This window comes from Synchiropus splendidus, chromosome 8, assembly GCF_027744825.2.
Source record: "Synchiropus splendidus isolate RoL2022-P1 chromosome 8, RoL_Sspl_1.0, whole genome shotgun sequence".
NCBI lineage: Eukaryota > Metazoa > Chordata > Actinopteri > Syngnathiformes > Callionymidae > Synchiropus > Synchiropus splendidus.
The window spans coordinates 25,012,501-25,038,138 of record NC_071341.1 but is presented as its reverse complement, the minus strand read 5'-3'; the positions used below and the strand labels follow the sequence as shown (position 1 = coordinate 25,038,138).

General features: G+C 50.7%; 2 protein-coding genes across 6 annotated transcripts in view; both read right to left on the bottom strand.

Moving 5' to 3' along the window:
* Nucleotides 1-2,210: 2,210 nt before the first annotated feature.
* Nucleotides 2,211-5,202, bottom strand: LOC128764059 (collagenase 3-like). Its single transcript, XM_053873484.1, has 11 exons — nt 4,995-5,202; nt 4,803-4,913; nt 4,609-4,736; nt 4,300-4,448; nt 4,107-4,232; nt 3,894-4,049; nt 3,457-3,577; nt 3,242-3,375; nt 3,018-3,177; nt 2,649-2,752; nt 2,211-2,582 (listed from the first exon to the last, which is right to left on the bottom strand). Exons 1-11 carry the CDS (start codon nt 5,076-5,078, stop codon nt 2,482-2,484), a joined length of 1,374 nt encoding a protein of 457 aa, XP_053729459.1. The 5' UTR covers nt 5,079-5,202; the 3' UTR covers nt 2,211-2,481.
* Nucleotides 5,203-6,029: 827 nt separating this feature from the next.
* The window catches only part of dscamb (Down syndrome cell adhesion molecule b), a 75,817-nt gene continuing 56,208 nt past the window's right edge, over nt 6,030-25,638 (bottom strand). Inside the window, exons 11-33 of one of the 5 annotated variants that reach the window (XM_053872309.1) lie at nt 24,850-25,029; nt 19,046-19,242; nt 18,159-18,255; nt 17,745-17,873; nt 17,499-17,666; nt 17,007-17,077; nt 16,451-16,694; nt 16,194-16,340; nt 15,734-15,889; nt 15,431-15,570; nt 15,166-15,319; nt 14,991-15,108; nt 14,769-14,935; nt 14,412-14,510; nt 13,807-13,995; nt 13,369-13,659; nt 12,763-12,939; nt 11,924-11,954; nt 11,602-11,717; nt 11,362-11,526; nt 10,049-10,249; nt 9,674-9,976; nt 6,030-8,530 (exon numbers count right to left, since the gene is read on the bottom strand). In XM_053872309.1, coding sequence (XP_053728284.1) covers nt 8,034-8,530; nt 9,674-9,976; nt 10,049-10,249; nt 11,362-11,526; nt 11,602-11,717; nt 11,924-11,954; nt 12,763-12,939; nt 13,369-13,659; nt 13,807-13,995; nt 14,412-14,510; nt 14,769-14,935; nt 14,991-15,108; nt 15,166-15,319; nt 15,431-15,570; nt 15,734-15,889; nt 16,194-16,340; nt 16,451-16,694; nt 17,007-17,077; nt 17,499-17,666; nt 17,745-17,873; nt 18,159-18,255; nt 19,046-19,242; nt 24,850-25,029 — 4,037 coding nt within the window. In that variant the 3' untranslated portion in view covers nt 6,030-8,033. Of the gene's footprint in view, nt 8,531-9,673; nt 9,977-10,048; nt 10,253-11,361; nt 11,527-11,601; nt 11,718-11,923; nt 11,955-12,762; nt 12,940-13,368; nt 13,660-13,806; nt 13,996-14,411; nt 14,511-14,768; nt 14,936-14,990; nt 15,109-15,165; nt 15,320-15,430; nt 15,571-15,733; nt 15,890-16,193; nt 16,341-16,450; nt 16,695-17,006; nt 17,078-17,498; nt 17,667-17,744; nt 17,874-18,158; nt 18,256-19,045; nt 19,243-24,849; nt 25,030-25,638 lie in introns of all 5 variants that reach the window. The other 4 variants (XM_053872311.1, XM_053872312.1, XM_053872310.1 and 1 more) reach the window with 4 other exon arrangements.

Sequence of the window (25,638 nt, the reverse complement as noted above, 5' to 3'; positions counted from 1 at the left end):
TTAGAATTAGCTTCACATCACAGCGCTGCTCCTCATTCATCCAAACACAAGACAAATCCCAACGTTAAGGTTCATGTGGACCACATGGTTTGTGAAATGCCTTTCAGGTTATAGTTCAGAATTGAGACCCATCCCATGCTTGGGCTGCAGGGAGGGCGTAGTGAACCTAGTGCGGAGACCCAGCAGCAAACAGAGGGGAGGTGGAGTTCAGCACTTTGATAGAACTACATGAAACGGTTTAAACAGTTCAAAAATAAACTGGATGAGAAAACAGAATCTACTCAACTTCAACTTTAGAAAACTTACTAACACAAAGCACATGGAACAATGTCCACCGATGAGACTTTCTGATGGCACCGCGAACACGGAGGGCCATACCAGGAGACTTTAAGTGACAAACAGACGGCGACTGTCTTCTGAGCGGCGCTTAAGTGTCACACGGGAAGATTGCGGGATCGGGTTCAGGTGTGTGTGTCTGGCAGGCAGAAGAAAACCCCCAATCCTGGAAGAGAAGGCAGAACAAGGCGGGAGCAGACCAAACCACTCTGAACCAAACGGGGGGGTTTGTGACAGAGGGGCTTATGAGGCTTCATGAAACACTGTTGTCATTTTCACTCCATGGCAGTCCTCGACTCTTTTTTTCAGTAAAACTTTACATCATTTTTAAACTGAGAGCGCCACCTACTGAACTCTGAAAAAGGTTTAATGTCACGATCACAGTGAGATCGATTTTGCCACCTGAATCTTTGCATTGCAAACATTGCTCATAATGATGCCACACTCCTCCCTCTTTTGGAGCTACTGAAGCATCATGGCACAGTGTTCTTAGTTACAGAGGTCACTAGAGCGCTGCTTCATGAAGCCTCATCGACCCATCACTACCTGTAGCAGTGGTGACTTGAAAATAGTTTCAATGAAAAGACTTTGAGGCACATTAAATATAATTAACCCTTGCTCATTCATGCACCAGCCGGTGCTTGTAATGCTTCTGAAGCTTCGTGATACAGTGTCCACAGCTTCAGCTCCCGATACATGGCACACACTGCTCCATAATCAACCATAAAATCGGACCTCCCGGATCCCAGACAGTGGCACTCACCGTCTGAGCTTCCAAAATCAGGAGAGTGTTTCATGAAACATGCAGCTCAACTCAACACAAACCCTCGGACAAGTCCAGCTATTCTGTCTCTCATTGTTGTGGTGCTGCTAATAGCTGTGGTGTGAACAGCTGATGGACCAAGTTCGTGGCTCAGGTGTGAGTCAGCACAAGCACCTAGAATAGTTTGCGCTGATCAGAAAGAACTGACAAATAAAAGACAAATGACGTTTTCACGTCATTCTTGAGGGAAAACCTCAGCGCGAGCCTGAGCAGACGAGGCGGGGCCTGAGTCAGCACGTCTCCATGACGAAATGAAAGCGGACTATTATGATTCATTTGGTCAGATCTGTGCTCACTTTTCAGTCCTGGAGACCACAGGGCAGGACGGAGACGAGGTCCAAAGTCGCAGCCATGAAGGGTCGGCCGCGCTCTGATGGCCGAGCTGTGGATCATGCTGCTCCGCTTGAAGTTGACCGAGTTTCCTCCAGTCACTCAGCGGCACGGCACGCTTCCCATGGATCTTTAATTGTGTGAATACTTCGCTTGAACATTGACAAAATACTTCATCACACAAAACAGATGTCTCTATTCTGACGGATTCTTTTATTGAGACTCCATTTTTAAACACAACTGCGCCCTCTACTGGGGAACGAGTGCAGGCGCTCAACTCTCTGCAACACACTGACGTGTCTCCACCGTGTGAGAGACAATGGAATAGATCATGATGAAGACACTCAACAGATTCCCGTCTGATTCTTCCCACTGATCATCTAAAAGACAAAGTCTAAAAGTGAGTCTGAAACTTTTTCAGACGCTTAAGCTCAGGCGTCGAAGGACTTTTAGGCGGTAAATACAGGCTGATTTAGACCTTGTAATACTGAAACTGAAGAATATTTTTCACCTTTACCTTTATTTTCACTGATATTAATGATCTTTTTCAATTGGAATCAGTCTGTACTCACATAATAGAGTCCTGACAAAGAAAAGCAAAGTATTTTCAGGCTGACCAGACGAAGCCTCGGCTCACGGTCTCCAGACGTTCCATTCAACTCTCCTCACTGTGTATTCCTGGGTCTTGGAGTTTCCCAGCTGACACTCGCACTTCCACAAGTCAGAGAGAGAAAGACATGTTGAGTCTGGCATCACTAACAACACCCCCGGGCCCCGTCTGGACCACCACATCATCTTCTCCTCCAGAGAGGAATAAATACCAGGCTCAAATCTGCAGTGCTCTTTAATGATGGTTGGTTTGGTTTGGTTTAATGTCACATCCAATAAACCAGAGACTGAAACATAAACGATAAATAAATAAGTTACTGGACTTCTGCGGGACATCCTGACAGAACATTCTGGAGACTGATCCACACTGGTGCCTTGCTCCCTCAGCAGTTGAGCATGGAGTTGGCCCTCAGGATGCGCGTGACCTTCCGTGAGTTGTAGCTGTACTCGTACTGCAGATGCTCGTTGAAGAAATACAAGTAGCCTGGGGAAATCAAAAGGTTACAAAAGCCCACATGAGCTTTTTGACGTCGTGTTGTTCTAAATCTACCGTAGTGATACACAGCGGCGTCAACTTCGTCTTCCATTCCTGGGAAATCCTTCTCGATGGATCTGGGGAAGCCGCTGTCCATGGTGCCTGTGGCCTCATCGTAGCTGAGGAGCATCAAGCCATCAGTTCTCGCATCACTCTGTATTGGTCTGAGTCCCTTCCTCTGCGGTATTTGACTCTCCTGCCTTCCATTGATCTCTGGATTTCTGAGCAGGTTTGCTCAGCGCCCTGAGGTCCATTGTCAGCTGAATTTTCAAGTGTATTCACACAAATGAAGGACATCCAGTCACCCGCCACTTCATGTGTGAATGTCAGTGAAAATACAGAAGATTGGAATAAAAGTGAGCGAGATCATTGACCATCTCCTACCTCCAGTAGTCTTCCTCGGCAAAGAGGAGCGTCTTCCCAGTGTCCCTGATGTGCACAGCAGCGTCCACCTCCCTGACCGACTTGGGAAGTCCGAGCTTGTGGATGTACTTGGGGTAACCCTCCACCAGGCTGTAACCGTTCAAGGCCCACATTCGAATCCCTGTCGGGACCCAGAGGCCCGGTGAGTTCTGAGGCGGCCGTGGTGAGAGGTGATCAGGACTCACCGCTGAAGATGATGACCAGGTCCTTCTCTGGGTTCTCATATGCTGCATCCACCTTGTTGGGGAGGGACGGCCAGGTGGACTTGATGAGTGTCTGCTCGGCTTCTGGCATCTGGGGATGAAGACGCCAGTAGAACCTGCGTCACCAGTGAGGGGAAAATGAGGTCCACATCATTCAGGGAGGCATTCCCAGCAGGAAATGATCAGTCACACTGGACCTGTCTTTAAAGATGATGGTTTCTCCTCTGAGCTCAGTCGCAGCGTCAAAACTCAACTCGGGGTCACATTTGTTGGGTGCGTCGGGTTTGGGTTTCACTTTCCTGTGGTTGGGGTTTGGGCCTGCAGTTCAGAATCACAAGACGACATGGATATGGTGGAATCTGGACACTTCAACACAATAACCACCACTTGACCCTTCTCAGACCTTAGAATCATAAAATATCAAGGTTCATATTCAAGGTTCCGCTTGTTCTTTTTCAGTATTTTGCCGTTGAGAGAAGAATTTTGAGGATGTCACTTTTTAGATTATCACTGCAGTGGCCACGTTCAACCTGCAGATGGCAGCAAGTATTGTTCATTCCTGGCTGAACTGCGGTGCGATCCGGTGAATGACGCCATAAGCCACAGAAGGTTTAGTGGGGTTCCAGCGTTTTACCGTAGAGCGCCTGGATGCCGTGGATGTCGTCCTCGGACAGCGGGTAACCTTTGGTGTAGGAGTAGACCGGGTACATCAGGGCGCCCGGGTCTGAGGAGTGGGACATTCCCAGGGCGTGGCCCAACTCGTGGGCCGCCACGATGAAGAGGTTGTAGCCTGCGGACAGCGAGTCGTGTCGGCTGCTGCTCGGTGCTGAGGTTGGGGACACGCTACCTGTGGAGTCTTGGCTCCACTGCTCGTCCTCGTCGAAGTGGGTGTCGCCGCCGAGGCCTGGACCCGGGGGGTAGGCGTGAGCCAGCAAGCCGTTGGGTCCGTCAAAGGGGTTGTGATCTCCGTGTTCTTCAGTCAGAAGGCAGACGGTGAGATCTGCTGCCAGACCTGTTTCCAGCCAGCAAGCCTGACGTACCGTTGGCGCCGAAGCTGATCATGATGTCGGCCGTGCCCCGGTGCAGCTTCCTGAACCTCAGCGGGGTCACCCGGGACCAGACGGCCAGCGCCCGGCGGATGGCGCTGTCCACCTCCGCCTGCTCCAGGTCCGGTGTGTAGTTCAGGATTCTGTTGACCACGCAAGGTTGACTTTGAAGAAAGACACCTCATGTTCTTCCAGCTGAGCATCAGCTTCTCTGAGCGTGTTCATCACTGGTGATGCCATGTTCCTGAAGCCGACACTTCATTACAGGATTCAAATCTATGTTGTGTGGTGTGATGAAGTGACCTGAAGGTGACGTTGGTGTTCTGCCACTTGAGGCTCCGGGGGAAGTGGTTGTACTCTCCGAGGTCTGGGACGCCACATCGTGGCTGCTGCATCAGCGCCAGCGTGCTGGGGTCCAGGCGGCCGGTGACCTGCGCAGCAGCCAGGTGACGGACACCACTCCACACCAGACACTGACTCCTCCACGCGGGACTCACCTGCAGCTGGAAGAACCTCTGCATGTCCTTGAGCTTGGACTGGAAGGTGGCGGAGGGCCTCTGTCGCAGCTGGAGCCCGGCTGCCAGACCGTAGTAGCGCCGCAGGTATTTCTGTGTGAGAGATGAGGAGAGGAGGTGAGAGCACGGCCCAACACACGCAGCAGAGAGAGAGAGAGAGAGACGCAGCCTCACGTCCGCTAACAGCCACTTGGAGTCAGAGTGCAGCGGCAGAGCCGCCACCTGGGAGGCCAGAGGCAGGAGCAGCCACAGGATCATGTCGTCGTGGTGTGCAGACCGGTCCCTGTCTGGGGTATTTATAGTGGCTCTGCTCCCGGTGAGTCATGTGAAAGCCCCTCGCCACTTCCCCTACTGCCACCAAGAATGTGCTGCTACCTGGAAAACTGCACTGTCTGTGGCTCCAGACGTCCTCAGCAAACCTGACCGGCCTTCCCTCCGCTGCCAGGGTCCCCACAGGGGTCAGGGGTGGTGGCCCCCCTCCGCAGGCTGACCCCTACCTGTCCCCTGGGTCCAGCACCCTGAAGCCCCCCCCGCACGGCCGCGATCAAGCCCGGCATTATCATTCCAAACAGTCAGACAAATACACAGGTGACCTGTTGTTAGCCGGAGCCAGGACAGGTGCCGACCTGTCTCCGTCTGTCGTCCGCTTCCTCCCAGTCTGAGAGGGAAAGAAGAGAGGAGAGGAGAGGAGAGGAGAGGAGAGGAGAGGAGAGGAGAGGAGAGAAGGAAGAGGAGGAGAGGAGGAGGAAGAGGGGAGGAGAGGAGAGGAGAGGAGTGGAGGAGGAGAGGAGAGGAGAGGAGAGGAGAGAAGGAAGAGGAGGAGAGGAGAGGAGAGGAGAGGAGAGGAGGAGGAGAGGAGAGGAGAGGAGAGGAGAGGAGGAGAGGAGGAGGAGAGGAGAGGAGAGAAGGAGGAGAGGAGAGGAGAGGAGAGGAGAGGAGAGGAGAGGAGAGAAGGAAGAGGAGGAGAGGAGGAGGAGGAGGAAGAGTGGAGGAGAGGAGAGGAGAGGAGAGGAGAGGAGAGGAGAGGAGAGGAGGAGAGGAGAGGAGAGGAGGAGAGGAAGAGGAGAGGAGAGGAGGAGAGGAGAGGAGGAGAGGAGAGGAGAGGAGAGGAGAGGAGAGGAGAGGAGAGGAGAGGAGGAGGAGTCCCTCACCTCACCTCACCTCACCTGAGGGACTGAGGTGAGGTGAGGGACTCCAGGTGAGGGACCGTGCTTCAGCTCACAGACTCAGTGACTGCACATGTTCAGAGGAAATGAGGAAGATGTTTTTCTTTTTCCTGCACCTCATGCGTCTGACAGGGCTGAGGATCTGCTGACTGGTATTTTGGGCAGAACATGCTTGTTTGGACAGCGGTGAAGTGGCTGTGACTCACTGCAGCGGGGGAATTTCCTGACGCCGTCGCTCACTTCTGCTCTGCTCTACTTCCTGCTCACATGGTGAACCACAGAAGGCATGACTCAGCAGGTTTTCATCATCAAACTCCATCAGTTCAGTCCCAAACTCTGGGAACTAACTGACACGCGTCTTCAGCAAACAGAGATTTTCCTGAGTTGGTACACGTCTTTTCAGAGTTTGAAAATGTGTTACCAATTTACAAACTCTGAAAACACATTTTCCGAAGAATTGAACGGAGATGGAGGGAACCTAAAAACCTGATCTGGAAGTGCTTTCTGGAGCCTTCCACTCGTACCAGTCACCATCGGGAGTCCACTCACTAAAGATGTTTTGCAAACTGTTCAAACTCGGAAATATGCTTACAAACGTAGTTTGCTGAAGCAGCTGGTAAATGTGTTTGAAAAGTCGTAAAAGTTTCAAAAGTTGGTAAATGTGTTTCGGCCTCTGACTGTCTTCCCCAGGTCACCTCCGGTCATGTGACCCGGGGAGGATAGTCCTCGCTTCAGTGTGATTTGTCGGGACGTCATCTTTTCTTCAGACTCACTGGAGCCAGGTAACCCCAGCGCTGCTCCCTGCTCCAGCCTCAACTGCGCAGGCGTGACAGGTCCTCGCCTGCTGGGATGAGGCTGGTCCTCTCCAGCTTCCAGACGCTGCTCCTCAGTTGGAGATGCTGGTGCTGAGCAGTGAAATGAAGCTCATGCTGAGAGGATCCGTCCAGGTCAAGTTGGAGAAGAGCAACCGGCTTCCTCCACAGCCTCGGCACTTGATCACCAGTGGGAGGGGGTCTCACTCTCGTGGCCTCCCTCCTCTGCCGCCTCGGTCTAGTCTGCATGAGTCCTCGGCCAGCAGACCTGACCCACTTGATTCACATGGTGAGCTCAGCCTGTCCACCGGTCAGGCCTCCTGCGCCGGGTCGCGACCTCTGTTCCTCCTCTTGGGTTCACTCCCTGTTTCCGTCCTGCGCTCTGCCAGCAGCTGGAGCGCCACCTGCTGGTCACAGTCACATTTTGACTTTCAACGTTGAATTCAATAAAGTACCTGGGATCCGACACCCACCGCCTCCGGCGCACGAGCCCATCTGTCTGCAGCGGCGTGGACCAGGCGCATGGCACGTCAAGAAACAGATGAATATCGTCGTTATTACACAGAGTCCAGTGTGACAAACGTGACTTCGGATGTCATGTCATTGGATGAAGTCAGGACTCGTCAGTCGGGTGTGTGCAAACATGACTAAGGACTTTATTAACCAAATCATTTCCCCCGTAATATCCACAAATAAAAGTGATCTCTTTATATATATATATTCACATTGTATCATTTCATAGTGTGACAAAATTCTCTTTCGGGTCTCCAGCCATTCCCGTCTATGGTCTCTGACTGCGTGAGTGCAGGGTCAAAGGTCGCCTCACCTCCACGACCCCATCACAGACTTCATCACACGTCCACCATGGAAATCAAAATAACTTAAGAAAAACACCATTCTCCCAGCCGAGGCTTCCTCCCTCTCCCGCCTTGTTTTTAGACGTTTTCTTTTTTATATATTAACAATAGTAATAATCATGACTATAATTGTCCTTGATATAAATTCCATAGTACTTTTTTTTAACTCTTTCTCAAATGTTAAATAAATCATTTTGGCAATCCTTATATGTCGTCACTTTAGAATAAAAGAATACTCGAGTAGAAAATAAAAACTGTGAGAGACTGAAAAGTGATAGCAACAGAGAAGAGCGAGAGAAAGAGAGTCAAAGAAAAGCATCCACTTCCGGGCTCTATGTACAGCACAGCTCTGCGGCGCCCCCGCCTGGCCAGGCGCTGTTATACCAGCGTGTAGGACTTGGCGTAGGGGTTGTTGCTTTGTTTCAGGTGTCCTCTGGAGTCCAGCAGCGACTCCTGGGAGGTGCTGAGCTTGGCAGCCTGTGCTTGGGCCAGGTCTCCCGAGGAGGAGGCTTCTGCCCGCACCTCCCCCCGGGCCTCGCCCCGGGCCTCCCCCCGCTCCCGCACGTCCCTGTGGGGGAGTGTGGCGGCAGTCCCGGGCTGCCACTGCTGCACCTCCCGGGGCGAGGGCACTTCCATTGGGGTGGGTTCCATGGGAGGAGGCCGCTTGAGGGTGCGGCTCCTCTGTGGTTCCAGGCAGGTCTGACCCATGGCCCCTCCCGCGCCGCCTCCTCGCGTCTCTCCCGTAGCACCGGCGCCGCTCCCTGCTCCTCCGCTGGCTCCGCTGCTGACGCCTGCCCCTCGGGCTGCGAGCGGAACGCCACGATTCAAGAGGAAGTCCATGCGAAGGTAAGGCGGCAGGTGGACCAGCTCTCCCCCTAGTGGGCAGAAACAGGCACAGGTTTAGACTCGCAGACCCGGGGCGGCGTGAGCGCGTCCTCGCTGCAGAGCTAACGTGACCTGTCTCGCTTCCAAACTTCACTGATGCTCACGGACTGTCAACGTTTGCTCTGTGCTTTCAAAGTTGGGCAGAAACTAAGTGCACAACAAGAGAAATGTGAAGAGAGAAAGAATCATTGTTGTTATGAAGCAAGTTCAGGCAAAGAAGCCAAGGATTTGTCTGGAAACTACAGTCACACCATGCAAAAGAGAAGTGATCCCATTCAAACAGTGATTTCAAGTCAGTCAACACATCAATGAACCATGATCTATTTTGCCGCCTCTTTCTGGACACATGGGAAGACAAGACATCTTCTGCCATGTGTCTGTGCAAACAGCCTGGCAACAGAACAAGCCAGTGTCAGGAGCTGCAGTGTTTCACCAGTGAACAGGGACTTTCTATAGGGCTTGAAGCACCAGTGAGCTTTAGCCCAGGTTCCTTTGGTGGTGTGAACCAAGGCTGCCGTGGCTGGAGAGAGGTTGAAGAACACTGCACTACACCGTGTGTCACACTGAAGACGCCTCTTCAGGACCTGCATGACCCCAGGACCCAGAGACGGGCAGGTGGGATCAGAGCCTTCGAGCCTTCTCACCCTGCTCATGGACTGTTTGTTCCTCTTCCCTCTGGCAGGAGAACCTCCCGTCACAGGAACAGCTTCTTCCCCGCGGCCGTCAGACTGATGAACTTGTGATCAGCCCTTGTTGTTTGTGGGTTGTTTATTCATGAGTTGTTTCTGTGATTCTGTTTTTGACTGCATGTTATTCCAAAGCACTTCCCCATGGCAATAAAGCTGGTTCTGGTTCTGATTATTGATCAGCACAGGAGAAAGCACAGAGACACATCTCTGATGATGATGATGATTCAGACGAGGATCTGATAAGCAGACCTGTCTGAACCATGACACAAACGCGTGTCTCACTTGCCCTTGGGCTCTAGTGAGTCCCCCATCTGAGCTGCAGGTGGCAGCAGAGCCCTTTCCACCTGAAGACGCTGCTGTCCTCAGCTTCCTGAGCTGAGAGCCTCTAACATCTAAGGTGAACATCTGGTGAAAGAAGCCAACAGCTCAGACCCGGGGCCTTACCAGGTCTGTGTGCCTTGGGCACGGCCATGTTCATGACGCGGCTGACGTCCTGAGGCTTGGGCGGCGACGCGGTGAAGCGGCAGATGCCCGACTCGGACGGCGTGCTGGAGGTCAGGCTGTCGGTGTAGTCGTTGGTCCCCGCCGTCATCTGCTCGGAGGAGGTGTCTGAGATGAAGCACTCGGTGATGGTGAACTTGGCGTGCCGGAGCTGCTCCTCCATCTTGGCGTGCTCGTAGGCTCGGGCCAGCTCCTCGTAGGTGGAGGAGGCGCTCTCAGTGGACACCATGCTGCTGCGCGCCCGATCTGAGGAGGAGAGGCCCAGTGTTTGTGGAGGCTGGCGCCACGTCTGCTGCGCCGTCCTGCCGCGGCTCTGACCTGTGTCCTGGGAAGGGCTGACGCTGTAGCTGTCGCTCTCCTTGTCCACGGAGCCGGTGGCCCGAGGCGTGGGAAGCCTCCAGTCGCTGGTCAGGGTGTGCGAGGAGCTGGTGGGATGCGGTCGGTTCAGCGTCCACTGACTGGCGTAGCGGCTTCGTGCCGCGGCAGGACCTGCTTTGGCAGTGCGTCTGGCAGTGGGATCTACTTCGAGAGAGACGGTGCACAACACCAGCATCATGACACCGGAAAACTGAACCAACAATGCTGGGATTTACAAAGCAGGCAGACAGACAGACAGCCAGACAGGCAGACAGAGACAGGCAGACAGACAGGCAGACAGACAGACAGACAGGCAGACAGAGACAGGCAGACAGACAGACAGAGACAGGCAGACAGGCAGACAGACAGACAGAGACAGGCAGACAGACAGGCAGACAGACAGGCAGACAGACAGACAGACAGACAGACAGAGACAGGCAGACAGACAGACAGAGACAGGCAGACCGACAGACAGACAGACAGACAGGCAGACAGACAGACAGAGACAGGCAGACAGACAGGCAGACAGACAGACAGAGACAGGCAGACAGACAGGCAGACAGACAGACAGGCAGGCAGGCAGATGAAATGACGCACAACTTGCCTCACCACCGAGCGACAGCGACAGAGTTCATAAAGGCAGAACAGAACTGGAACTATGACTACAATACAGTAGAAGATTCTCTTCACGAGATAAAAGAGACGTGTGCGATAACTGATCTTGTTTCAAGCACAGGTTTCTTGTTTCTGCTGTTCGACGTGGAGGAGGTTTGCTGCAGGTTTACTTTAGTTTACCCAAGGTAATATCAAGAAATGACCCCTAAATTCCTAAATTTTGGTATTCATTATCTTGTTTCTAGTCTCGATTCAGAGACCCATTTTAAGAAATCTAGATTTGAAGCTGACTTTCAGGCTAATTTCAAGTATCTGTCATGGAGAATTATTTGAAGTCCGTGGAGCTTTTAGCTAGGTGACACACCTTCACCATACAATCCTTCTTCCTAGTTCCGAGCCATCTTGGTTGAAGACATATCTCAGTGCATGACAGATCATTCCACTAGCTAACAAAGCACTTTGATGCTGAACATTACTGTTAAAGTCTCAAATTTGTAGCGGTGAGCTCAGGTTTTCCTGGGACGTGAGCATCTTATCAGCGGCCAGTGTTTTTCTTCCGCGTGTGTGGCTTCAGTGGTGAGGCAAGCTTCTCTCAGCCACAGGAGATGACGTGACGGTGATCATGTGAGTAGAGAAGGAAAGAAAGTTTGGGCACTGACGGTGGTGCGACTCACTGGTTCCAGGCCTGGCATCAGACACGTCCACCAGCGGTCCAGTCGCCTGGGACAGAGACTGGTAGTGGACCGTGTGAGTCACCGTCGAAGACTTCTGCTTATTGGTCTCTCCAAAGTCATTGTCTGTCAGCAGCACTGTGGAACGGTCATCTGGAAGAAGCAAGCGCAAGTGAGGAGGAGGAAGAACAAGCAGAGGAGCTGCCAGGTTTGGAGGGTTGGAGCTACCGATTGTCTCCATGGTGTCCCTCTCCTCGATCAGCAGCTGAGCTCTGGGGATGTCAATGTGCATCCTCAAAGTCTGCTGCTGCTTGTTGACCGTGTCGGGGGTCCGTGTGTTTTTACTGCAGAGATTCAGCATGGAAACACAAGTCAGTCCTTCATCGCCTGATGGCTAATGCAATGCAACATGGAGTAGCGAGGCAAAAGGCCAGCACATCCTGCGGGTGACTTTCACTGACTAGCTCCCTGAAGCTGTAGCCTCCACTCGGATTTAAGTCCACTACTTACAGCGAGGCAGCTAGTGTGAATTCAAACAGGGATCACTCACCTCATCAGCATCTCTGCCAGGCTTTTGGCATCTGTTGAGTCAGCAAAACGCCCGGTAGCACCACGAAAGACACAGATAAACACAAGAAATACCTTCAGTGTCTGCTCAGCTGAACAGTGACATTCCTTCATTTGAACAGAGGACGGTGTCTTATCATGCATTATTATGATTACTATAGGCCGTGATGTCACCATGAAAACCACCATGATGTGGGAGAATAAATGAAATGGCAATGATTCATGGAAAATCAAGGATAAAACAGAAGGAAAAAATCAGCACGTGAACCTGATCATATCCACACGGGCAAGTGACGGACAAGAGGCTGCCCTCAGTCTAACCCTGAGCCCAGAACACCACAAATCACACAGCAAAACAGGAGTCAGCGTGCTCACTGGTATGTCATGGTGCATTGTGGGACTTGTAGTAAGACTGGTGGGACTGTTGTTAGTGTTAGTCATTGCCACGTGACATGAGCCTGAGGTGGCAGGGGGATGTAAGCGGGTCCTCTGAGGGTCTGGGGTGGTGCAGCAGTTGACTGTCAGTCTGGCGCTGCTTGTTTCAGCCTCCACCTCCATCAGTGAGTCTGACTGGAGGAGAGTGTAAAGTGTCCCAGCCTGATGAGAAAGGTTTGTCTTGGGGGTGGCCAAGAAGGAGGAGTCATTGGAGACGTTTGGTCCGGGAGGCCCTAACTTGAAGAAAGTAGTAGGTGGAGATGCCAGGGGAATCAAACTCATGATGTGGTGAATCAGGACATGAAGGCAGGTGTGCAAGATGCAGAGGAGGCTGATGGGAAGTGCAGAGAGATGTCAGTAAAAAGGAGGCACGCGATCTCTGCCCACCTCGCAGCCGCTTCAGCCTCTGCTCTCTTCTTCTCCTCTTGAGCACCATGAGCATGATAAAGACCAGAACAGCCACCACCAGAATGGAGGTGATGGTGACCACCATCTTCAGGCCGCCGCTGCCTGACATGTTGTCTGAGATGGGGTCTCCGCTCTTCAGCAGGGGGGCGATGGTGCCTGCAAGAAAATGTGATTGACAAGCACAGCGTCAACTGGGATTGTTCCACACTATAAAGGACGTGACAGCTTCAAATCCACTTGACTTCCATAAGCGCCTGGAATTAGAGGAGAATTAGAGCGGCAAACACTTTTTATGTCAGTGACTCACTCACTCAACAGGTCTCGCCGTCACTCCCAGACTGCAGAATCTAGTGAGTCAGACAAACACACACGGCTACAGTGGTCTCATGCGTGCTACATGTCCAGCCGTGAGCCACTCCCCACTTTCCCTGCTACACATTCACTTCTTCTCACTGTTTCAGTCTGGTTCTCAGACGTCTCCTCTGTCTGACGCAGCACGATAACTTGACTTATTGTTGTTGAGTTATCATTGTTTGTCACAGGAAACACTGTGGTGAGTGGTGACCTCTGACTTTTGAAACTCACTTCCGTCAGCGTTCAGAGTGGCAAAGGTGATCTTCTTCTCTGCAGAGCCGGCGCTGTTGGTGACCTTCATCTGCAGCTCGTACCACGTCGCCTCCAGCAAGTCGTACAGGATGTAGCTCTTAGTCAGCGAGGTGCGCTGCGCCGTGGTCCACGTGGGCGAATCCACCGACCGGTACTCCAGAACGAAGGAGGTGATTGGACAGCCACCGTTGTTCCAGCCAACCAGGTTGAGTCTGGCCCTGGTGGAGTTGATGCTGGTGAAGAGTTCGTGTTCTTTGGCAAACTGGGGCTCTGGGGATCAGATGCACAGATGGGGAAACTGCTGCCTTTTGACAAGACAAACACTTTCTTGTAAATGACATTGAAACAAACAGCTCAGAAGCCCCTGACCACCTGCATCATGACCCCTCCCACCCCCCAAAGAAAAGCTCCTCCTACCTTTCCCATGGGTTTTAGCTTCGATGATCTCACTGATGCGTCCTGGCCCAACTGCATTCTGGGCCGTCAGGGTGAATTTGTACCAGGTGCCACACTTGAGGTTCTCCAGGCGATACGACCGTTCACTGGGGCTGATGGGAAAACTACCCCACTGCTCACTGTTGTCCTCAGAGTACTGCAAGATGTATCCTGAAAGGAGGTGCATCTATTAGGCACGGAGGGTGGAGGAGGCGTCAGAGCTGCCAGTGGGAGGCGGCGCTTTACGGGAGCAGTGGGCAGTGATCCAGTTCCATGAGCCCTATTTGTCATGTCTGCAGCCCACTTCTGCATGCAACCCTAAACCTAACCCCAGCTCATGTGAGATATGATTAGCTGCAGATAATAAATCCTTATTTTATACAAAATCACACACTGTACGCTGATGGGAATATTGAAGGAGAAAAATAACAGGGTAAACGTTGGCCAGGCCACGGACAGCCTGGCCCACGGGCCTCGTTTGTGATCAGACCCTCCCATTTTTCACCCGAGTCACAGGATCAAGCATCTGAAGTGATTCAAAGTGACACCAAATTTGAGGGTTCCCGTGCTCCGTGTGTGGACCTCACCTCTGATGGAGCTGCCTCCGTTGTCTCCCGGTATCCATGACAACGTGATTGATGTGGTGGTGGTCTTGGTAACAGTGAGGCGAGGCTGGTCTGGTGGGACTAGACAAATCATAGCGGCGTTATCACTATTGTAAGGGTCAGAAATATAAGGCCAGCAGTCTCCGTCATATATATTTTTGCACAGTGCAGGCTGTGGGTGACTCTCTGCTCCAAAGCCTTAGGATGTGAGAAACCACGAAGCTTCATCTCATTCACAGAACCGAAAAATAACGTCGTCCTTCCATCAAACATCGTCAGCCCATCACATCAAGATGTGCACTGATTATTGAGGATGCCGTGGCGGGTCAGCACACTGACCTTGAACCTGCAGATTCAGGGTGATCTCATCAGATCCCCAGTTGTTATTGGCCACACAGCTGTAGTTCCCAGAGTCCTCAGCTTTCACGGTTCGGATGATGAAGCTGCCGTTGGCGTGCACGCTGCGCCGTCCGTCCACCAGGACCGGGGTGGGTGTCCCGTTGGTGCTGGACAACAGCAGCAGGTGAGAAACCGTCGGACAGTGTGAGGTGGCAAACTTACTTTCCCTTCAGCCACTTGATGGTAGGAGGTGGGTCTCCGACAGCTTTGCAGGGTAAGACGATGTCTTTCATCCAGGGGGTGGTCACGGTCCCGTTGAAGGTTAGAATTCTGGCAGGGGCTGAAAAGAGTTGACAGCTTGAAACAATCCATTTCCGGTGACTTCACCATCTTCTACCTTTGGCCAGCGGCTCCACTACGATCTTCTCACTGTTGTTGCCATGGCCAGCAGCAGTCACCGCCACCACCCAGATGCTGTACTGTCTGTTGCGAGCCAGGTTCGGTATCCGATAGAAATACATGTCAGGAGACGCCTCAAACTCACTCATGACCTGTAAAAGCAGAGCAAGGCAGAGCCATCAATGTAACACTGTGTAACCAGGGTGTGGAGACCACATGCAGGAGCTTATGAAAGGGCTTGGAGTCTCCTGGTATATAAACACTATTACCATCGGATGCATGTTCGAGCAGAAGACGATGTACTTCCGGATGATGCCGTTCAGTTTGAGCGGCGGCAGCCAGGACACGAACACCACAGAGCCACTGGAGGCAGCAGCCTTCACCCCTGCTGGCGGTCCAGGAACTGGGCGAGGACAGAGTCAGTGTTAATGATGCCGAAGCACACGCACCGAACATGTGAGGCAGAACAAAACAACAGTCTCTGTTCATGCAAAATCCCCCTCGCTGTTTTATCGGCCGAACAAACACTGAACTGCAAAGTCAGGTGACAAACAAATGTGTCGCACCGTCCTCTTTGGTCCGCACATAAATCTGTTCGCTGCGGACTCCGTCGCCAGCGTTGGTGAAGGCCAAGACTTGGATGCTGTAGTTGGTGTATTTCTCCAGGCCGTCCAGCTCCAGAGAGGGCTGGCTGGTGGTCACGTTCCGAATCTCCCCCAACTCTGAGGACAGAATGCACACAAACATCATGTCGAGTTCATCCCTGTTGACATTGCCCTCTTTCCTCTCCTCTCTTCCACCTCGTGTCACTCAGCTTGTGGACCACACCGAGGTATTGAGCTTTGAATCATGAATGGCACTGGCCGGCTGAGCAGCCACATCCCTGCGGTCACCAAGTAATACTAAACAACCAGCATGAGTATTGAAAAGCAAAGTATCTCCAATAAAGCAGGTCCACTTTAACAGATAATGCCATCACAGCGCCCCCTAGCGGTCACATATGGTAATACCAAATTCAGAACAGACCTCCATCAGGAAGGTTGGCCCAGTAGATGACCCTGTAGCCCTGCAGGTTTCCATTCAGAGCATCCCGAGGCAGCGTCATCCAGGACAGAGAGATGACCTCAGGAGACTTGGCCACGGCCAGCACGTTTTCTGGAGGCCGAGACGGAACTAACAGACAAAGAGAGGCAAACGGATTTATGGACCAATGTCATCCTGATGAATCTTTCCAAAACACTATCATCAATCAATGTAGAAAACAGAGGTGAGTCTGCACCAACCATCTTCCAGGGTTTTGGTGATGACTTGCTGGGAGGATGGACCCGTCCCGGCTCGATTGGCTGCCTGGACCACCACGCTGTACTGGGTGAACTTCTTGAGGTCGTCCAGTATGATGCTCTCCATGGTGTCGCCAGTGGAGTCCACACTCAGGATGGTGAACTGGTGGCTCCCCCCGGGGCTGTACTCCCTGAAGCCCACCTGGTACCCTCGGATCACGCCGTTCTGCAGATGCTTGTGAGGCGGCTGCATCACAGAGGGAGACAGCTGATGGAAAACACTCACACACACGTGAGCGCCTGCTGCTGTCGAGGTGATTACTTTGTGACCGCCAGCAGAGGGCAGCCTACCACCATCTTACCTCTGTCGTTTGAGTCACAACGATTTGACCAATCAGAAACATGACAGAAACAGGCTTTTCATTAGGCGGAATAGGCCCCACTCTCATGAAGGAAACGACACAATAAGTAATGTATGTCAGTATGTCACGTGTATAATAATAATAATAAAGAGTCACTGAATTATGAGAAGGAAGAGCAGGAGAGGTTGGTGCCGTACCTTCCACGACACTTTGATGCTCTGTGGGGAGGTGGGCTCCAGCGTGACATCTTGAGGGGGGCCGTCAGGAGCTGCAAACAACATCCACCATTCAGAATCATCTCGGTTAAAGAAGCTCTTTTTTTTGCTTTACTGCGCCCTCAGAAGCTTCATTGTCTCTGGGTGACAGCAACATGGCATCAGTCCACCTTTAAACATGACACATGCTTGATTTAATTTCGCATTTGCCACTTTATTTTAGCGACGTATAATGTCGAGTGTTCCGTTTTATGTGCTCTGGAGTCCACGGGGAATCGTTACATGCAGTGTGGGATAAGTCAACGTTGATGGAGGTGGACCAAAACAGGAGGGAATTGATCCGTTTCCAGAGATGTAGAAGAGAAAAGTCAACGTCCCCTTAGATGATGGTGGGTTTCATGAGTGAGGTCAGAATTCTTGTTGCTGCTGCTGTTGTTGTCAGATGAATAAAAGGTAAGAGTTTGAAAGACGAACCTGCTTCATCCGTGGTGATGGTGAGCTCGTTGCTCGGGTTGCTGTTGCCGATGATGTTCTTGGCGACCATGCGGATGTTGTAGGTGGATGAGGGGTGAAGGTCAATAATGGTGGCCTGGTTGAGCTGTGGTGACACGTCTTTGGTTACTTGGGCCGACAGCCATGACGCTGGGGGGAGCAGAGAGACTTGGTGAGAGGCAGTGTGGCTCCGGCTGCTGGGATCCTTCGTGTGCTCGTGACTTGTACCAGATTTGTTTTTGCATTCGATGTCATAACCGGTGATGGGGCTGTTTCCATCAAAGCCCATGGTCCAGCGCAGCGCTATGGTCCGATCTTTCACCTCCCTTATCTCCACTTCTGGGGGATCGGGAGGTTCTGGGGAGAGGTGAGAGCACAGCAGCATGTGAGGTGCAGGGAGTGAGCCACTGTGTTGCCTTGAAATAGAAGTGGAAAGCAGTCAGACAGGAGGGATGAGTCTGCTGAACTGTCTGTGATTTCCTCTGCGAGAGATTAAGGCAAAGTGAACAGTGCAGGAGTGGCGCTGCGCAGCAATTAAATTAATACATGAATGAATTAAGTAATAAATGAGTGAAAACTTTACTACTCCCATGGGGTTTTTCTCCCTATAAACAAAGAAAAAGCTGAAGCGGGGGAAGGTACCTTGCACTGTCAGCTGTATGATTCCTCTGTCTTCACCAAAAGAGTTGATGGCATGGCAGGAGAAGAAGCCGGAGTCCTCCCGAACCGTCGGCATGATCTGCAGACAGACAGACAGAAGCCACTTTAGAGCCCCAGCATGGACTCCAGATCCACTGGCACATTGAGTCTGGTTTTTTGTTGAATAGAAAACGAGGGAGAGGAGGAACAGGGAGATTCACGTGACAGTTGGGGAGCATGGATGTCATGTGATCACTGTCACCCAAAAACAGCTGAATTTGAATTTCATTTCCAAGTACTCTTGAAACTGAAGACTAGTATTGGTGGTGTTCCTGATCACCATCTGGATCCACGCATCATTTCCAGACACCTCACTGTCGGTGGCTGCACATGCTCCATTTCTGGCTCAAGAATGGTGGGTGGTAGTGATGGGTTGACAGTGTGAGAGACAGGGACCGAAACGTTTTCAGAGCCCACTAGATGGCACTCTCTGCTGTAAAATCCTTGGATCTGAACAACCCTGTCATGAACCCTGACGTCATGATTAAAGTAAGGGCGCCACCTAGTGGGCCCTGAAAACCTGACCAGCCCACCAGTGCCACCTACTGTGCCACTGAGCTTCAGAAAAGGTACTGATCTACATAGATAACTGAATGGAGGTGGTCTGCGCTCGCTCGGCGCTTTCCCAGTAGGATTTTCTTGTCCTGTGACATCCATTAGCATGGGAGGCAAAGAGAAGCCCATTCCACAGCGCAGTTGTCAACCCTCCACGCTGTTTGAATAGGCATCAAATTGGACAGCTGCTTTGAATTTCACACCTCAATTAAAGGGCCTTACGGTACCGTCGGAATGTTCTGCTCTGGATGGTGTACAAAACAGATGGCACTCACCACCAGCGTGGAGACGACTTCGTCCGCCACCTCCTTGACGGTGACGACGTAGCGGCTGGTCTCAGGGTTGATGATGCGCTCCTCTTTCTCCCAGCGCACCATGATGGGCTTCTCTCCGTGAGCGATGCAACTCATCCTCTTCTCTTCCCCCTGAGTGGCCAGCGTGGTGTTTGGGTAGGACGTGATCATGGCTGGAACTGTGTGGAGAACAGGCTCCAGTTAAGCAGCACGGAACAATAGCTGGCAGCCTTAAATCTCTCATTTGACTTTCTCTCTCCTCAGTAAACCATGTGATCGCCAGAGATACAGGTGGGATTAGTGAGAGGGGACGAGGCAGTCCTGCGGCTGCTTTGATACCAAGAGAGAAGCTCACCTCCTGCCCCGGCAGGATCAAGTAATGCAGGGCAGAAGTGAGCCGTGTCTTCCGTCTGAACTCCCCCCGTTTGATCACGAGTCGCACATACGGACACACGCAGGCCTCATTAGCAACACTGTGCCAGAGCGTTCATCTGGTCGTGTCTCGCACCCAGACTCTGTAGCACGTCTGCTACTGAAAACCACGGGTTACTCACTACAAGCGTGAAGCCAGTGAGTAACAGGTCGTTCATTTCCGCTGCCTTTGACGTTGACGTTTCACGACTCAGGGGAGAACGATGCGGAGGCAGAGTGTGGATTTTAGCCTTCTACACCAAGTTTCACGTGTCTGTGTAGAGTGAGCGAGTGCACTGGAACACAAAAGTCTTGCTGAAAAGAGATTGAGACTTTTCTGTCATTATTCATTTAGCCTCTTCAAAAAAAAAGTAAAACACCAATTGTACCTTGTTGCTGAAAAGGTGAATTTCAGGGGGGAAGAAGCACAGCCACCATCAGACCTGTTCAGGTTCTGATGCTCTATTGTCCTCTGGTGCACAGACATGGAGGACACTATGTTGGACACTGAGACACTGTGGCTAAATGTCCATTCCTTTCTGGCCCTGGAGGCCAAATCTGGGTCATGACCATGACATGGTAGTGAAGCAGCTGCTGGGGCTGACCTGACAGTGAAAGACGGGATTACGCAGGTCATGGAGGACTTCACGTCAATGAAAAAAAATGATGCCATTTGTTTGCTTTGTGAGTATGTTCCTTAAAATACAGCGCTTCCCTCTGTACTGCCGTGAGAGCAGAGTCATGCGTGAGGGTCACCACTTAAATGTCAGCGCCCTGCCGGATAATGTGAGAGCGTTGCAGCGAGTGTGCATATGTATGAGCGTATCCCAGTGTGTGTCAGAGCGTCTGGAGGAGCTAAGTGGGCAGCACAGAGAGCACAGTCCACTTGTGCTCATGACACATCTCAGCCACACTACATGGCGGAGGCAAGAGAGCGAGCATGTAGCCCTGCAGCGCTCACTATGATCCCCCTCTCACTGGCTCCCCCTGTCCCTCCTCCGGCTCTCACCAGGACGGCCATGATTTAATGATGAGCCAGACCACTTGGATTATTCATACACAGGAGACGTCTCACGCAGACACATGGCGCGATGCACGGAGCCGACGCACACCAAGCTGAATGTACACATGGTACCACTGCAGACGGTGGCCTTTTGCTCCAGATACACAGTGAGCAGATCTGAAGTGAGGGGCACGATGAGCCGGGAGCCGTGGGGAGAAGTGACATGCAGCCGGTCAGAAATAGGCATGCGCTAAAATCATCAAGTACAATTGGGATTTGCAACTCGTCTTGTTTACAAATAAGGGAAAACTGTGCCTTTCCAGTGTGTTGAAGACAGCAAAGATTTGTTTCTCTTGTTGACATTGCTAATGAACACATACAGTTTTTATGCCACGCTGTATTGATATATATATATTAATAAATCAATTAGTAATAAACAATAATAGAAATAATAATACTCAAAATAATACTGAGATGGATTAAAACAAACAAACAAAAGCAAAATCAGGATAAAATAACAAAGCCAGGAGCACCAGAAATGTTGCACTTGTTGACAGTATTTTCCATCTCGAAAACTGACTCTGGTCTCAGGGATGTCATTTTTTCCATCTCAATTTCTCTCAAAATCTCAAGTCAAATTTTAAATGAACAGAAGCTGCTATTTTCTCCATTTTGTATATATACCGTGCATAATATTTGCGCATGAGTCCAAAGTTGACACTTCTCTTGACAGTCATCTCTTCGCTATGGTCTTCTTTCCAGCATCGATCGTGAAATCAATCAAATATTCATCAGATGTGGTCAGTGCCAAAAAAAGAACCTTAAACTGAAAATTCAAATAGAACGGGAGGATCTCCTGTTATGTTCTGTGGAGCGCGTTCCATAAAACCAGTCTGGTCGGCCAGAACCATTTTTGTTTTTCCATTCCCGCTGCCATGAACCCCTCACATTGACATGTACAAACTGTAGCCCTGGCAGAAGCTGCAGTTCTTCCCTCATCCCGACACTGCTCCCCTTTCCCCAGGAAATCGCTGATTTATTTTGCACGGCAACGATGAATGTTAAGTGAGCCCTATTAAGAGTCTCCTCAGCCCCTTCTCCAAATGTTATTGCTTCTTAGGAGCTGCTATTCTCGATGTTTATATCCGAGGCCTTCGCAGAGCAAGTGGACAAGGCTGTAGTGAAAGGCAGCGCTGGATAAAGGAACACCTGCACGCTACGTTCCTCGTAGACATGCCAATAAACCCGGAACTAGTGAATGAATCCCCAGTATGTGGGCGGTGTTTACGTGTGGAGCGCTCAGCGCCATATTTTGGGTGGCTCCAACATGCTGCTGTTGCAGGTGAAGCGTATCTAAAATGAAATCACAATTCACTCCTATCCTTCAATCTGTAATAAGGTTCCTGTGCTACAGTGACCAGAGGTGAGGCGTGGCTCCTTCCTATCCCCGTCTCATCGCTATGCAGCCACCGTGCTGCGCTCACAGGGCCCCCGGCTCAACCAATTCTGTTTGATGGCCCATAATTGCTGGAGTGATGTATACTTTTTAATATCCAGTGATATTACAGGGGCCTGGTAATAAAACACACATGGAGAGAGAGAGAGCGCAAGCACTCAGAGGGGTTGATGGGAGAGGGGACCAAACGCGCGCAGCCACAGTGACAGGAAGATAAAGGTGGAAGTAAGATAAGAAATAAACAGAATTACATTCATATAAAAATCCCAGTATTTTATTTTCAGGAAGACCAATCAGGAAGGAAAAAAATCATGGGGGACTATAGCAATCGGGATGGTAGACACAAGGACTGGGGGGGGGATTAATTCTCAAATATATGGCCATTTTTTCATGACAATATCAAATATTGATTTTCTGCCCAGAATGGATTTTTCCCCCACATTTTCTTCACCTTACGACAGTAGGCAAGACGTGACGTCATATCCGTTTCCTGGTTGGGGAGCTGAGCCCAGTCGGGTCTCCAGTGCCACTTCACCAGCGCACCACAGACTGCATGGATCGGATGCGGTATATATTCATATCAAGTCACTCGGTGAGACAGACGGGACAGGTGGCCAGACAGAAGCCTCCTTTGTGAGAGTGTTACGCCTGTCACGAGAGACGCAGCAGGCCAGGGCCAACATGCGAGCTCTGTCTGCTAACTGCCGCATACAGCCACAGTTTGACCAAATGTCAGTGGGAAACCATGATGTGCATTTTTATCTATTTTTAAATTCATAAATCACAATTGTGATATGAATCAAAGTATGGGGGAAATATGGAATGGGGACAAAGACACATTGTCCCAGCACTAGTAGACATGCACTGTTGTGGCTAAAAGATGTTGCCGACACACAGCAACACACATATTAAGTACTTTTTTTCTGTGGTAGTTGGCGGTAGCAGCGGTCAGAAAAAGCGACTACAGCAGAGAAACCTGCAGACTCTTCTTCCCTTGAGTCCTATGTCAGCCTCTAATTGAAGTATTGACGGTTTTAAATGAGGCAGAAATGCACTCCGGAGTTTCAGCTTCTCAAACACACACACACACAGCAGCATGCATGCAAACTCACAAATATGCTATGCACCGAAGTAGAACGCACCAAATGTACCAGATGATTGATGAGTGACGGCTGATATTGAAGGGGTGCGAGTGAAAGAAAATGTGATGACATAAAGAGCAGTACAAGCAGAAGGACGCGAAACTAATGAGGGGAATAAAAGAAAATGAGGAGAAAACAGCATTAAATAAATGCCTCACTGAAAACAAATGGGACAAAAGTCTCTCCTCAACGGCTTCTGTGCGCTCTCAAAGCGCACAATAAGGTCCGCACATCTATGTCAACACAGGTCCAGCGGAGCTTCAGATGGTGTAGATTTGTAGACTGGAGGATTTATCAAGGATCACTGGTCACAATGACTCATCTCTTAGTGCTGTGCAACAGTTCATGCTCTGAATTCCCCAATTTAAATGTGAGGCAAAGGTCTTCCACCAAATGAGGAAGTCAATTCTCCACTAGTTTTCTTACAGAGCAACGTGACAGCTGAAGGATGGAGTATTCAAATTCTTCCTGTATTGAACCACGACATTGTATACAAATACAAATGCTCATCACATGTGCTGAACAAGATCAGGACAGGAGACTTTTCAAAATATATGGCATATCTTCAAGCTCCGGCAGAGAGAGAAGATCTTTCCAACCATTCCTAATGCAAGAGAGCTGCTCCAGTGTTTGTTCAGTGGGTGGTAGAAAATGGAAGAGAACGGGTTGGAGCAGCCATAGGTCAACTTGCTGCATAGCAACAGGGTGCTCCAGTCATGAAACTGACCTATGAAAACACAGAGAGCAGGCTTGTCTCGGCGCTGCCTGCTGCAGCTCTGACAGCCGTGCACACTGGCACCTCTCAACCTCTCCCACTGCTGGCCTTCGTTACGCCGACACGTCAACAGCCGGGACACACCAGCAGATATGAGCAATTTCAAGAACTTTTCTGACAGCACTTTTCCACACATGCAGTCCTTGCGCATAGATGTTTCAGGTCACAGGCAAATCAAGAACTCCTGACATGTTTACGATCACAGACTTGCTTGTGAAGTGAAGAACTGAACACACTTCAGACGAAGAAAAGCTAAAGTAGAATCCTGTCAACTTACAATACATCCCTGTGCTTCTGCACTGTCTCCCTGGACAAGAATCAATAACGGTGTCGTATCACGCTGGAGCGACTCTCAGATCAGGTCAGTCTTAAACTAACCCGCAATGAGAAGCTCAGAGCTGCTGTGTGTGAATAGAGGTCCAAAGATGTACAGTAAATGAGCATGAAAATATCTTCATGATAAGAACTGAAGCTATTCCATGCCATGGATTTCATTGAAATAAAACTAAAACTAACCAAGTGACTGTGAATGACAATGGTGTGACAGTATCAGGATGCATATTATTTGTAGACAAATAACTTATAATCTCAGTAATGGCAATTTCATGCTCTTTATGTTAATGCATGATTATATTTTATATATTTCATTCAGCATGACAAGACCTCCTTTTCTTTGGCTAGTTTGGAGGATGATCTGCTGCCAACCGGATGGAAGGCTTGTACTTCAGTCAATGACAATTAGAAGGAGGAGCTTAAACCCAAACAGCAACCGTCCAATTTGAAGCTCATTTTCGTCATTTGGCTTGAGACTTTCCAACGGTAGATTCTTCCTCTGAGGCTGCTGTGTGATGTGTCAGACGTGAGTTGAAGCAGCTGTGTGCGAAGTGTGCGTCAGATGTCTGGACCTGCTTCTCAACCCACTTGGTGACAGCCAGAACACCGACACAGGCATGGACTGCTTGTTATTACGGCTGTTACTGATCATATGAGGGCTCTTACTTTTGACGGTGAGGTACATGGACTTGCTGACATCAGCTCCCACGTCGTTGCTGACCTTACAGAGGTAAAAGCCATTGTCGTCTTGCAGCACGTGTTTGATGAGCAGGGAGCCGTTGCTCAGCAGCTGGATGCGAGAGCCGCTGTTCAGCAGGATGGGCTGGAACTGAGGGACACCGGCACCTGAGGCACAGACCAAGGGTGGGAGAATGACCGTGGGTGTGGGGATGCTCAGGAATCACTGAAGAAAACGCACTTGTGTGTGTCTGTCTGTCTGTGTGTGTGTGTGTGTGTGCTCATCATGTGGGTGTTTACTGATGTGATGACAAAGCCGCTCAGATTGAGGAAGGAACATAAACATGTTTCTTAACACCAGACTTAAATCCTTAAAGCGCTAAACAGCTGCTGAGCAGAGCGCGGCAGGCCGAGGAGCATGATGCAATGAGAGCAGACTCATGTGGAACAGCAGAGCAGATTGGTGCAGAGCAACAACAGGCTGCGGGAGAGCACAGGCCCTGCACGGCTGCTGCTGCTGCTGCTGCCGCTGCTGCTGCTGCTGCTGGCCTTCAACAGCACGCTGTGCCATGTTTACCACGCTTGGACAAGGAGACGTTCCCCTGTGGCTGGCCTTGTTCTTGGCAGTTATTCATACATTAAAACGGTGTATTGCAGAAACTATGTCAATGACCTTGATGTACAAACTGATGTAATCTTGGTTTAGCAGATGCAAAATGAAATCACATGAAGGCCAAACGTCTGGAGCTCTAAGCCAAGTGTAGCTTCCTAAACCGT

Bases quoted from the DNA above. Each gene is read 5' to 3' on its own strand.
- LOC128764059 (XM_053873484.1), bottom strand. From the start codon at position 5,078: ATGATCCTGTGGCTGCTCCTGCCTCTGGCCTCCCAGGTGGCGGCTCTG. The intron at 3,376-3,456 runs GTCCAGTGTGAC...CTGGTGACGCAG, and splicing joins ACCATCATCTTTAAAGACAG to GTTCTACTGGCGTCTTCATC. The intron at 3,178-3,241 runs GTGAGTCCTGAT...GGGTCCCGACAG, and splicing joins CCTGGTCATCATCTTCAGCG to GGATTCGAATGTGGGCCTTG.